Here is a 14,743-nt window from a genome sequence, read left to right on the forward strand (position 1 = left end):
CAGCTGTCAGATTTTAGTCTGTTTTACTATGTCTCATGCATTAGAATAAAGTGAGCTCTTCATATAATGACCCTTCTCCTTTAATGACTCCTCTGTGCTATGCTCACGTTTAAATTGATGCCTATATTAAATCCTAGAGCAAAGGAAAACACAAGCAAGAGACGGGAGCATCCTCTTTTGATAGAAGGAGTAGCTTTACTAATTTATTTTCAGTTAATTAATGTATTAGTTTTAATAAATTTAATTTATTTTAATGAATCAAAGTTGAATTTGTGGAAACATGCAGAAAGATAAAATTTGCATTTCATTACTTGAATCAAATAATTAAAGACAAAGATTCCTCTCAAAGTTTCTCCTTTTCATTTACTTTATTTAGTAAATACAGTCAATTTAGTAGCTAAACTAAATCCTTTATTTAGGATTGATAAACAATTTCAAAATAAATAATCTTGGCTGATAACCTATAAGCATTCTGTAAGCTGTCAGTTAAGTGGAACTGTTTTCAATACTAACAGCAAAGTCTGCCCTCAAGTGACACTAAAGGAGAGGATGAAGTCATGGCCAAGGCACTCTTCCTCCTACCACAGGCCACCAAGGTTAAACCCAGGTCTGTCGTTCACCCACTATGGGACCAAGGGCTCAGTCTGCCAGGTAAATGGAGACACTGTCCTTCTGCTCGGTTTTGTCTGTCTTGTTTATGCCTGATGCTGTTCAGTCAGAATAAGTCTCTCAATATGCCCCATTCCTGGAAATATTAAAGGCCAGGTTGGACGGGGCTCTGAGCAACCTGATGTGGTTGGAGATGTCCCTGCTCCTTCCAGGGGGGTTGGACTGGATGATCTTTAAAGGTCCCTTCCAGCCCAAACTATTCTATGATTCTATGAATATGCATTTTTACACTACGTCTAGCACAGTGGAACATTTGCCAAATTTTTGTTAAAGCCTCTGGTTGTCGCTGCATTAGAGATAACAAACCACTTGCTAAATTTTCCAACGAGCAACTTTTTTCTATGGGACTTCCTCTGCGCTGCCCTCAGCAAATATGCAGTACTCGTCCAAGATTAGGGCTTCTAGGCACTAAGGCAATACAAATAAATTTCATTCTGAAATTCAACAGAAATCAATTGGAGATGACTATATGGCGTGCACGTATCTGCAGAACATGAACTTGGACACAAGCTGGAAAGATCATGCAGTGTTTGTTGGTGGCCAAGGTGAAGCTCTACGCATCTTACCTTCCGGTCAGCGTCCCTACTGCAACAACAGACGCTGAAGGATGAAAACCTGAAGACTGCGCTGGATCCTGAAATGTTTCAGAAGGAAGCACACTTTTTTATTAGTCCAAGTTATAGCAAAACCAAAGTTCAATTATCTGCCTCAGGAACAGAGTAAGTCTCTCTTGTTGATTTTTGGTTTTTTTTTTTTTGTTTTTTTTTTTTAAATACAAATTTGAGGAGGAAAAAGCTGATTGAAATATTACCCAACAGATTTTTTTCCCCCTATACAAGGCCACTGTTTTCTTTTCTTCACTATCTAAAAATAACTTGGCAAGTGATTGCATAAAAATAACACTGGCAAAGGCAGCTTCTCCACAAATCACAAACAAGTAAGAGATAAAAATAACTTATTAAATTAGAGCTGACCTAAGAATTAAGTATCAAAGCTGCAGTCTACCTACTGTCTAAAGGAGAAGCAGGAACCTTACTCAACGAAGGTATGTGTCACTTTGCGTGGAGGGGTGAAGTCTCACCTCTGCACACACCAACACCTTTTTCAGCACCTGCCAGTCGCAGCTGAGTGGGAGATGAAGGGCATAAACTGGATTTTTTGTTTTGATATGCAACTTTCAAATGTTTTACTTTGTATAGTGTATTACTGCAGAAACAGGCAGAATTGCAGTGTTTTTCTTGCGAATTAAATACATGCCTAAAAACCAAGGTAAGCATTTCCTCTCTAGTACTTGTTCAGCTACAAAGAATGAGATCTACAACTCTTCAGACTATAGCAGAAAGCCCCCAGATAAAGAGCTTAGGTTTCTTTGCTTACATTTAAAAATTATTTTTGGCAGGTAAGCAAAAAAAATTCCAGTAACATACCTCACAAAAATGCTTATGTCCTTGATTTTCTATATTCTAAAATAGCATCACATTGTAGTAATTTTAGTAAACCTGTTCACAGTTTTAGCAATTTGTAACTACTAGCCCCAGAAGCTAGGTGTAAGGGACATTCTCATTAACTTTAAATAACTGACTAATTTCAAAGACATTACCAACTCTAAAGAAATTTCAGAGAATTGCTGAGATATAGGATTTCTATATGCATGTTCTAAACAACTACAGTAGTCCAGAAAGGAAAATTTGGTAATTTTTAAAGAGTATAATTTAATAGTAAACACTAAAATATTCTCTTGAATAAACCAGAGGTTCAAACAGTGGATTTAATCTGAGCAATAACTTGTACTCATAACTACATTAAAAACCTTTACATAGATCTCTATGATAAAAACAGGTTAACATGAAATGATTTATTTAGTCTAAATAATCAGTCACTGATTTATGAAACAGTCTCAGACATTTCAAGTGGTTAATAAGGAGATTACTGTCAAGATTGATACTAGAAATCTTGCCTTAATGAAGTGGTGTGTACTTGGAGGGGAAAAGAAATAAATCTAAGTCTAGTTTAATAATCCTACTGCTGTTGCCATCAACCTTTTCAAAAGAATCAAACTGTAAACAAAACAGTTTCTTAAACATTTCAATAACAACAGTTTCTTAGACAGCATCTTATATTTGTAAAACCACAGCTAATTATTAATTGAAGTTCACTGTAAGTGAGCTAAACTCCCATTCTGTTTTTCCGAGGACACAAAGGATAAAACCATGGAAAGAACACATTTTTTTGAGTTAGTCATTACTTAAGTAACTTTATTTCTGAGACAGCAGCTTATCTGATTAATAGATCTGTTCCTGTTCTCCGTATTGTTTCCCATATTGATGTTTCACTATCAACCCAAACTTCTAAATGCTCTCTTCATGATCAGTACATGTATCTCCAAAAGAGCATGCTCTCACATCTATTAAAAAAAAAAATGTAAAGAAAAGACTGTTTGAAAAAAATGTGATTGTGGCATCTTAAAATAGAGATAAGGAGATATCTCTAGGAGATAAGCCAAACTCTTTTTATGGGTAAATACTTAGAACAGGTGTCAAAAAATGGATGCTAAAAAATGAGTGATGCATACAGTAATCAGGATCACATGTTACCTCAAACTATTGGGAGTCTGCAGATGCACAACTGAGTGCCTAATTACAGTATAAAACTGAGGCTCCACTAAGTATTCCTTCAGTACTTAAACACCAAGTTTCATATCAGAGATGGGAAGTAAAATTCTAAAAAATATATTTATTTATTTATGGACAGGATGTATAAAAATACTGATAAATCAGAGAAAATAAATAAAGAAGGCCAAAAATGTGATAAAAAAAAATATTTTCCTTCTGAATTCCGATTGTCATGCTCAGGATAATAGTAATCCTGATCAGAACTACTTCTAAATGATAAATATTTCCTAGCTTTATATTTTTGGTTCTTTTCCTAGTAAAAAAATATAAATGTCAATAGCACTGCACACTTCTATATGATATAGCACATAGATTCATTTTAAAATTCTTGTTTTTAAGAGTTTTATAAAATTTATCTTTCTGAAAATGGATGTGACGTTCTCATTTTTTTTCCTCAAGTTAATACTTGAAGGTATTTTCAATCAATAATCCCATGAAAAACCCAAATTACTTGAGAAGTTCTGTAAGAGTAGAGTTGTGTTTAATAAATTTATACCTCTATAATCTTGTTCCAGATAGGACGATGAGTGGTAGCATCCCAGAGGGTAATGTGTTTGTCATGTCCGCAAGTGAAGAACTGAGGTTTAGAGGAATGGACTGCAAGTCCCCAAAGCTCATCAGTGTGGCCCTACATAAGCAGAAATGTTTCTTAACAAGAAGGACAGTACCATCAAAATTATACATGTTTAAACAGGATTAAAATGACCAAACTATATATTAAAGCATTACACACACACATTGGCTTAGATAGATGCATATTTATAATGTTATTTATTGCGCAAAGTACTGTAATAATACATCAAATAGGTGCATATTTATGAAACTTAACTTTAACTGCTATTACACACTTACTTAGAAATGTTCTTGTAAGGCAACAGCTTACCTGGGTAATTGGGAAGAAGTCTCCTGATAGTGTGCCCTGTAGGACGAAGTTTCTAGTAGTTCCTATTAACACAACGTCCCCTTTTCCCTCTGCTACTGTTCTTATTGGGCCAAATTGCTCTGGAATCTGTGGTCATAACAGACAAACAGGTAAGTCAGACAATTTGTCAGGTGTTGCTATTTTTAAAGACATATGGCCTAGCAAATGCATTTTAATAAGTGTTGCAGAGAAGAAATGAAATGGATGAATATATGTGCCTGACGTTGAAAAGTTTGTAACAACTTGCATCAGCTCAGTAACTGTCTTTTTAACACTACAAGAAGAGACATCCTTACTACAGGACATTCTGTACAGATAAACCAAGTATTTCAACAAACAGAAAAGGCTCCTTCATGCTGTGCTAACTCGATCATATTTTAATGGCAGCTGGGATGTCAGACTAAGCATCTCGACTCAAAGATAGTGTCAGGCTTTAGATACCTCGTACTTTCTTGTGAGGCTTATTTCTTTAATTGCAGCCTAAGTTCTGGAAGAGACAGTGCAAATCTCCAATATAAAGTTCAAGAGAAGATGTAAAATTTAAACTAACAAAGAATACCACTGTATGAACAAGTAAGAGAAAAAGGACACCACAGTTAGAAACAGGACAACAAGCACGTACCTTGTGCTGTGCTAAAAACTGAATTACCAAAACAGACATGCCATTCCAGTTGCATATATATTTGCAACAGTTAATAACATATAGCAGAGCTGAAACCCTTCCTCAGAGTTTTATGCTGGCTATTCCCTTACTTTCAGTACGTAAGCAGTCATGTAGTTCTGTCCAAACAAATTCTGCTTTAATCTTTTAAGTTCCTACATAGCAACTGAATTAATTTTTGGAATTTCTTGTTTAAATAAAAAGGAACACCAATCAAGAAATTAATGGAAAACTAAACATGAAATACTAAAAACCAAATAAAGCTCTTTCCTTCACATCATTTTGAAAAAGAGTAAAGTACAAACACATTTTAATATTGCAATACTCCGAAGTGAAAAATAACCTCACATTATTAATTGCAAAGAAAGGAAAAAATAATATGAGAAAGTATGGACATAAGTTTTGTTTTCCAATTATGACAAATCTTAAAAAGGAAATATTATGTTAAGCAATAGGCTATCACAGGAATGGGCTGAAGACTCAAATGATATTACATTTTACCATTGATTTGGTTTCCCACACATCCTTAAGAAAAAAAAAAATAGATTTAAAAAGCTCTGTTCAGAAGACAGCTAAAATTTCATTTTGAGTAGCAGAGTAATTTCAAGATCAGTGATATCACCTCAGTTTTATGAAGTTTTTGGTAATTTCCATTCCAAGATATCAGCTTTCGGTCTTTTCCACCTCCTGATACTAATGTGCCATCTCGCAGCATACACAGTGCAAATATTCCACCCTCATGTGCCCCTTGAACTGCGTGGCTTATTCTGTTGGTACCTAGATTGAAGGAGAAAAGATATTACTACAGAAATACTCAGCTTAATAGCTCCTTTTCCCCCACTCTTTTTCTCCATTTCTCTACTACCTGTCAAGGATTAAATCTAAATAATGACAATGGCGGGCATGGAGCATTGCACCAAAATGCACAGACCCACAGAAGAGACTGAATTAGTACATCTTAAGAACATATTCCCCTATCTCAAAAATGAAAAGTATACATATTCCCTCAGTCTAGTTCAAACACAAAGTAAAATAGGTTCATGTAAAACTTTCATGGGGGTTTAAACTGATCTGATTTGACCTGCAGTAGCACTACGCATCTTATCAACAAAGAAACCATAACTTAGTCACTTCTTATCCTCCAAGGTCACACCACAGCCTACAGACACCTACCTTGCACCAAAACTCAACTAAGGTGGGGTCTTTGTACATCTGGCAGAAGGTACTGAATCACCCTCTGGAAGAGCTTGTACTTCTTCATTGATGCACTTGGCTTGTTCAAGTACCTTCTTAGACTCAGAACAGCTTTAACAAACTACACTTTATTAAATATCTCTAATCTGATGAACCATTACTATTATGAAGTATAAAGAAATGATTACCAGTGGTTTTATTACTGAAATGTGCACTTTGCATCAAAGCGTGGCTAACTTCACACTTTGCACAAGCGAGGGGCTGATGCAAGTTAGGAAGAAACAGCTACTTTTTCTTTTACAAATCCCATCGGCTTCTACCTGCATCTACGGATATAATGTGTCACTTACAAGTGATTTCTATTAAGAGAAGTTGTTCCTAAGAGTACTCTGACCTGGTGGAAGCAGCCCTCGCTTGAACATAGAGCTCTGAGTCTACAGGAATAAAGACTTAGAAAGTACACTGTACTAAGATAGAAAAACAAGAACAACATTTTTGTCTGTCCCAAAAAGAACCGTCAGAGGTGAGGAGATCTTGCAGTATACAAAGAATTCCCCTTCATTCCTGGCAGAAAGGGCAGAAGAGTCTACCAGCACAAAGGCAAACTAGTCCCTGAGCACTGCACTGACCCTGCCACACCAGCAGCTGCCACCATCTCCCTGGTCTGTTGGCAGTCCAAAATAACAACCAAGAACAGGGAGGAGGTGGGACTATGCAATTTCTAAACTCTGCTTAGAAGGAAAAGCATTCAAGTGTCTTTCTTTAAATTATCATAAGAAAAAGAAAAGGGGCATAAAAGAGGAGCCGAGTTCCAAACACCATATCCAGCCTTTTCCTCAGCAGTAGTATACTGCTCAAAAGCAGCAGGAGAGAATTGGCTGATAGTCCTTGGATGAAAAAAGGCTATCAAACCAGCTCAATAAGGCTCAACTGTGTAACTGGTTCACAATATTGCTTCCCATCTCTTATATCTTTTTAGTATCTTGGGAGAAGGCACTGAGTAAATAACAAGCAGCTATCATCCGTATCCCTTCTTCCTTTACTAACAAGGCCTCCTTAAAGGGATTCTCCTTATTCCTATGCATGACATCTCACACACTAAGTAAATGTTTAGGATGTTAGGATGTTGCTGCTGTTTGCCTTCCAGCAGGGAATGCCTTCTGCTGCCTAAAAAAAAAAAAAAAAAAAGTCTTTTCTTACTAGAAAGTGCTTTTCAAGAAGTTTGTCCTATCTGACTGTTCCTTTGAAATAAAGCTGAGGAATTCAATTATATCTATATATTTTAGCTTGACTTCCTAGGAAAATAAAGCAAGCTATTTGTTGTCTTTTTAAAAGAGTATGTCAATTGGCACAATTTTTGCAAGCACTACAGAGCAACAGTATAGGAGACTGGAGATCACCAATTAAATTAACAGTGTTTCTTACTAACTTATTAAGGAAAAGAACTTTTCCTGCCATTCCTTATGTCAGTAAAAGCTATACGTGCTGGCATAGCTCTACAATCCAACATTTGACCACAGGGAACACGTTCTATAGAATTTTGTGCTCTAGCAGTCAGGTATATGTTTTTTCGGTGCTTGTAGAGGAGAATGCAGACATAATCTGCTGGATTGGCCTTGGCAAAGAACTCAAGATAAACAAAATTCATTCTTAAAATGAGGCTACATTGATGTGAAGTCTTTTACAGTGAAATTTCACTATTAACTTCAGTCTTGTCTTACCTTTCCCCCAAACCAAAATGTTTCCACTTGAGTCTCCTGTAATAGTATCACCATTTTCAGAAAAGGTCACACACAGGACAAACTTTGGCTTCTCTTGTTTCTGCATGTTATGAAAAATATACACTCACAGCAACACACAACCCATTCATTTTAACTGCATGCATTTGAGTAATTTAGTTTAGTCTTATACAGTTGTATTATTGCTTAAATGTCTACACAGGGGTTAAACACATTCCTACAGTCTAAACAGTTAATCTGTGCAAGGGCAAAAGATCAGCTGAGGTTGGTATCCTGCACCCTTTAATTACAAGTTGTGGAAAGAGCGAGTGAGTGAGGCCTGCCAACATCTAACACAAGGCCAGGACTGCTCTGAGATAAACCCAGTCCCCCAACTCCTGCATAATCCGAGTGGCTTCAAGTATTTAGAAATGGCCAAAGATGCAAATAAGCTTTATTACTGTAATTTTTAACTCTCAGGTTTCCAGGAGAAAAATATTGCTAGAGAGTTTGGGGGTTGTAAGAATTCTGAAATCATCTCTTGAAAGAATCCTAAGGTTCAGCAACAGAAACGTTGCTTTGAGACCCTGCATTTAAGATACTGACAGCAACAAAACAGAGAAATATATAAAAGGACAAAAAAATTCAATAGCTAGTAGCTTCTAAGGACATAATTTACAGTGTTAGTTGACTACCAGTGTGTATGGCCTCTTTCTCCCTCAAACTGACTAAGAATGGTTCTCAACTAGGGCCACCACACTTTTCAATCTGCAACAACCATCAAGAATAACAGAGGCAGAAATCTGCCCAAGTAGCTTAGAAGTTAACAATGAATGAAAAATAAAATGTAACACAATTTAAATGCATTGTCTCAGCATCTCCTCCAGATTTCACACAAAGTATCTAAAGTGACGTTGCAAAGCAGTTGTTTTGACTACACTTGCAAGCCACGACTCCACAAGCAGTGAACTAGGCCCTGTTGGAGTTATCTGCAGTCACCGCAAACATCCCTCATCTGTGCATGCAACTGCTGTAGAGCTTAGTCTACGTTTAAGAACAAAACCATATCAGGTCCTTGAAATGAAAATGGTATTTATCAAATAGCGGCCAGCTCAATCTTTGAATTACATATATGTATGTATCTGAGCAGAACAGAGGAAAAAAGGAAGAATATTCATATTCACGTAATTTATGAGGTTTTCCAAGTCTCTCCTCTGACAAAATAAAAACTCAGCATACAACACATTCTCTATTTTTTTTTTAACATGAGGTAACCATTGAGAGTTTTAAGGTTATTTGGATAGGGAAACAGTGTAAAGAATATAGGAAAAGGAATGGAACAGTAATTGCATTTCAAAACTTAATCGTAGTGACAACTCATGGAAAAGCTCTCAGTGCCATACCATGAATGCTACTTGAATTTCCATAAAATTTCAAGTTTAATAATGATCACATGTTTTGATACACTCAAATCTTATTAACCCTTGTTTCTGTATGACTATATCGTTACAACAAACATAACATTAAGGAAATACTATATTTTACCTCAAATAATCCTTGCTTTTTAATAAGGGAATTCCCTTCTAGTGTCCAAAAATAAAGGTGTGATTTTCCACAAGTAACTATTATATTTGTATCAGTAGGGTGAAAATCTGCAGCAAATACAGCCTCATTAGAGCACTTGGAAGGAAAAAGAAAAACATTGTATGAAAATTTAAAATTAAAAGAAAACAAAACAATATTAAATGATTCTCTAATTAGATTAACTGATCAGCTCCTGATATATTAAAAATTCTAAGCCATTCATTTATTTATGTATTCTGGAATACTTTGGTAGAGTACTTTGAACTCAAGATTTTGTTTTCATAAGTTAGTATCAAAAGTTATCCTTCAAAACCATGTCAGATAATGAGAAGTTCTACACAACAGACATTAGTTTAAACCATTTCTTTTCTGCACAAGCTGCTATCACTGCTTCCTAGACTTCTCTAATCAATTCCAGAATGACTACATTATCAAAATTTTTTTAAAAGCTATTAGGATAAATGTCAACAGGGAGAGGAAACATTCCCTTTCCTCTCTTCTTTGCCTTTTATAAAGCGAAAGTGTTAAAAAGGCACAAGAAGTTAAATATAGAAAGATATTTTATGACAAGTAATCTAGATCTACATACAAGCAAGTAGTACAAAATATCTTATTGCAACACCTTGACATCCGCCAGCTTTTCTTCTTTCTGCCAGTCCCACACAGAAAGCACGTGGTCATTGGAGTCGTCCACGGAGCACAGGCTACTTCCTCCATTCTGAGGCAAAACATGGAAAATATTAATGCATCTCCCAGCCAACATCAGAAACATAAATACACATTCAAAATTATTAAATACTTCTCTGTAGATGAAAGTGAAATATTTACACTTTAATTGTTACATTTTTAGCTGTCTCATAGATCTCCCTGAAATAAAATAATTCATAAGATCACTGAAAAATAGGGCTAAAAAGGGATCTGGAAGAGGAACTCTTGCAAACTCCAGACAAACAGACTTTGTCAGGAAGGAGATACGTATCTCTCTTTAAACATTCAGTCATGGAAATTCCCAAGGCAAACTACATGGCATCATCTATGCTATTAAGAAAGGTTTTTTTTCTGGTAATTATACTGAGTTTCTTTCTTTGCAATTTAAAACAATTACTTCTTGTCAGATCTGTTATTGACACAGGCAACAATTTTACTCTTCATGTAGGAATAATAGATCAAAAACCAACTTATTCCTGACAGGTGTCTTTTTTATAGTTACATCTTCTATCATTCTTTCTAATCTTAATGACCCTAATTTTTTTAGTCTTTCTTCATGTATCATATTTCCTAGACCTTCTCCAGTTGGTACCCATTCTTCTGATGTGTGACTCCAAAGACTGGATGAGGAACTCCAACTGAGACTCTGTCTGAGCTGAGGGAGGTGACCAACATCTGTCTCTCTAGTGATGGTCACTGCTGTACAATCATCAGATCTTTTTCTAAACAGTAGCTATCTAGAAGGCAGTTTTTGGATCATTTTTTCCAGTCTTTGGTGTTCATTCCCAGCTGTGTGTCTAGATTTAGATTGGATATTAGGAAAAATTTTTTTACGATGCGAGTTATAGAAAACTGGAACAGGTTGCCCAGAGAGGTGGTGGATGCCCCATCCCTGGAAACGTTCAAGACCAGGCTGGATGAGGCTCCGAGCAACCTGATCTAGTTGGGGATGTCCCAACTGTTGGACTAGATGACCTTTGAAGGTCCCTTCCAACTCTAGCCATTCTATGATTCTATGATTTTCTAAATAACTGTTTTTATATAGAAGGAAATGTAACGGGATGATTGAAGAGAATAGTAGTAAGGATATGGAAATTTTGAGGACATTAGTACTCCTGCAACTGCTCGTCCCTGAATAAATTAATTGCACGTTATGGTGTGCATGAGGTAGATCAGAGGTAGACCTCTGAGACTACTGAGATACTGCTGATCTTAATAATGACATAAACTACTGGAAACAACTGGGTTGTAAGCTTTCTTCCTCTAAAGAGGAAGCTGAGAGAAAAGAAAGCTTGGAAGTTTGTTTTGCTTGAGGAAACTACATTTGAAAAACTTCAAAGTTCAACAAACATTCTTAATATGACTATTAATTTACTTTACTTACAGATTTAGAAAAAGCAATGCAAGTGACCGCTCGGTCAAAAAACCCCATTCCGATGACATGTAGTGTATTTAGAGTTACAGAATCCCAGACACGCACGTGTGGTGGCAATTGCTATAAAACAGACAGAAAAAAAAAAGCTGAAATAATGGTGGCAAAGAATGAGAATGCATGCAAAAAACTCCATTTTATCACAACTTAAGGTATGAAAATTACCAGAACTTCTCTAGAGTCACCCATGTAAGCACAGATACACTACAAGTGTGCTGATTTCTGTGCCTAGGACCAGTATCTGTGGCTGACTATCTAGAGTCTCACATCAGGTCTCACTGATCTCTGTTAGTTCACTGAAGTTCATGGGCACTGAAACATCTCCCATTAAGTGAAAACTGGTGAGGACCTTGTGACATGACACCCACTGGTAGATCCAGGAACATCAGTATAAACTGTAGCAACCGAGATAACTCTGGTCAACGTCAAACAGCAAGTGCAGAAAAAAAGATTTAAGAATTTCTAAAATGTAATTAATTTCAGTGTCACAAAAATGGTCATAGAGAAGAATTGTAAAACTGTAATCAGAACTAACTTTCTGTTAGGTGTCTATATATATCTCTATCTATAGGTGTGTATACATATATAAGGTATACAATGGCCCAAGACCGGCTCCCTATGACAGTTGGGTGGCTCCGTCTCGCCCCCCTCAGTCGCTGCCTTCCGCACCACTCAGAGCCCCACGCAGGCTGAACCTCGGGAGACAGCAATGCCTCCCAAATCCACTGGAGGGCAGCCTCAGGAAGTACTTGCTCTTAAGTTTTATTTTAACAGGAGTTTAACAGCATCGTCAGCCTTTGAAGGAAAACTACAAGGGCCATGTTTGATTTCCCTTTTTTTGCCTGCCCTTTCAAATGAAATAAATACGTTTTATTACATTATCATTAAAAAAAAAGCAACAGCCATCAGTCTGTCTTGCTTATAAGTAGTGAAATTGCCCTGTAACATAAATAAACATATATTAAAAAAAAATCAAGGCCACGCGAGTACCTCAGTTATATAAATGACTTTATATAAGATTACCTATATACTATATTCCCCTCAAGTACAGATATCAAACCTCCAGATTTTATTTCACACATACAATGGTAATTGTATTTATGAAGCTTAAAAAATATATATCAGGGATTTCTCTAACACATAACAAAAATTAATAGTTTATGTGACACAACTAAGTTATCTTTACATAAACCTTATATTGCATAACTGGGATTTTGTTTTCCTCATTTATTTAAAAGTAGTTAGCATATCGATAATCTGTTTGTATCCTAAAATTCTTCTTTGACATCTACCACAAATTTTGCAACACTTTGGCTGTGACAGCCGATACTCTGCTGCATAACTTTTTCTTCATGCTTTTCCTGTTCATCTTACTCTGTTCAAATAAATTCCTAGCCTACAGCTAAGCTTTACAATAATACAGGTAATAATAGAGAGGAAAATATTCTTGCTCAGATGATGGCAAGAGTAAGAATTATTTTTCCAGCAAACAAACCAAAGCTGGTTTGTTTCTTATTTGTACTTTGGTTTTGGTAGCTGTGGTCAGAAATGAAGTTGTCTAGTGTACAACTCAATCTCTGCTGCTTCTCCTCCTCTTCCCCACATCCTTCTGCCCTCTCATGTCTCCTTTGTAATCTCATCCTTCCACGCCTCTTCTGGAGACCAGCTCCAAATTTACCTTCAGTCTGTGTAAGTAACGGAACTGAAAACCACTGACCGACCTTCATAATGGAGCTTTGATAATGTGCAATATGCACTCTCTAATTAAGTTTTACTTGCGTTCAGTCCTACGTAAGACTAAGTTAACTGCAACATGAAAAGCATATATCATCTATCTTGTTAATAACATATTCTTATGAAATATCAGCAACTATATGTCAGCAAAGGGATCACTCACTTTTCCATCCTTGGATGTCCCTGCAACTTGACCTGTTGCTATAGTGATCCTGTCAGGATGGACAGCCAGGCTAGAAAAGAAAAGAAACACAGGCCAAACTTAAAGCCCTTTATTATCTATTTAATCAAACTGTTACACAAGCTTGTAATAAATAGCCCTATTTTAGTCATATAAAGCATCTGGTATACATGTAAACATTTTAAACATATAAAAACAGAATGGAGAAAACAATTTTCTCTTTTATTAAAAAAATTATTCTTCCTTTATGAATAAGGCAGTAATTTGCTTAAGTCCCAATACTGCAAAGCATGTATCAAACAAGCTGGGATTCACCTCACCTAGATTTAAATGACTGCAGTGTACAAGGAGTTTACAATTTGAGCTAGTTATCTAACTTCAGTAATCTCCCACTGCAGAGATCTGGTCAGCACAGTCCATGCTGCCTGGTGACAATCCTCCAGAGCAAACAGATGCAGCCACTCAAACATTGCTCTTCAGACTGTATCGACCAGACATCCAGAAACTTTTACAGGGAGATACCAATTTGTCCCTAATGCTTTTCAAAAGACAAAAAAAAAAAAAAAAAAAAAAAAAAGTAATTTAGTAAGAACAGGTAGTAGAAATAATGAATTTTGATTCTAAAATTAAAGCTGAGTTTTTAAAAACTATGATTAACGTTAACTACTGTCTCTACAAAAAAAGCAAACTAAAATTTGTATTAAAGGCTGGAGTACATTCTCTTTTTGCCCTAAATCTTTTCTTTATTCTTTTTTCACTCCAGCTGCTTTGCATACAGTTCTAGAGGCCAAATGCCCTGCAAAATGAACTGTGGCAATAATTCATTCAGCTTTACAATGTGGAAAGGCATCCTCTTTCCAATAAACCTGAAAGCTTTGAAATATCTAAAGAGTCAGAAAATTTGAAAGAAAGAAATGAGATAGAACAGATCCAAGTTAAAAATCTCCTAGTAAAACAACTAGACTATACAAATAATTCTATTTTATGAAACATGCTCACAATGCAACCAGATTTGGTTGTCAGGGCTATTTTTGGCATTGAGAGACAACATGTGTTTCATAATACTTAAGCTAAAGAAGAGATGTCAAACTCATTTCATACTTTAGGGCCCATCAGATAATCCAGGTGCTCTTTTTCAACTACGCTCCGCAAGCAGACAGAAACTGTCAAGATAAACCATATGTTTTTTTAGATTTCAATTTAATGATACTGATATTTCCTGATACCTACTATCCGCTAAGCCTGAACACAGCTAAACCACTTTGAAG

The 14,743-nt window shown here is 36.0% G+C and overlaps 1 protein-coding gene across 4 annotated transcripts in view; it reads right to left on the reverse strand.

The window, feature by feature from the left end:
* Window positions 1-14,743, reverse strand: part of EML1 (EMAP like 1) — a 129,500-nt gene that overhangs the window by 9,455 nt on the left and 105,302 nt on the right. For all 4 annotated transcript variants that reach the window (XM_086748279.1, XM_086748278.1, XM_086748277.1 and 1 more), the window contains 9 exons: window positions 13,458-13,527; window positions 11,513-11,623; window positions 10,043-10,138; window positions 9,382-9,516; window positions 7,840-7,939; window positions 5,547-5,701; window positions 4,225-4,350; window positions 3,838-3,969; window positions 1,236-1,303 (listed from right to left, as the gene is read on the reverse strand). In XM_086748279.1, coding sequence (XP_086604405.1) covers window positions 1,236-1,303; window positions 3,838-3,969; window positions 4,225-4,350; window positions 5,547-5,701; window positions 7,840-7,939; window positions 9,382-9,516; window positions 10,043-10,138; window positions 11,513-11,623; window positions 13,458-13,527 — 993 coding nt within the window. The remainder of the gene's footprint in view (window positions 1-1,235; window positions 1,304-3,837; window positions 3,970-4,224; window positions 4,351-5,546; window positions 5,702-7,839; window positions 7,940-9,381; window positions 9,517-10,042; window positions 10,139-11,512; window positions 11,624-13,457; window positions 13,528-14,743) is intronic.

The sequence above is a fragment of the Chlamydotis macqueenii genome, chromosome 5 (genome assembly GCF_036417535.1).
Source record: "Chlamydotis macqueenii isolate bChlMac1 chromosome 5, bChlMac1.mat, whole genome shotgun sequence".
In the NCBI taxonomy this organism is placed as follows: domain Eukaryota; kingdom Metazoa; phylum Chordata; class Aves; order Otidiformes; family Otididae; genus Chlamydotis; species Chlamydotis macqueenii.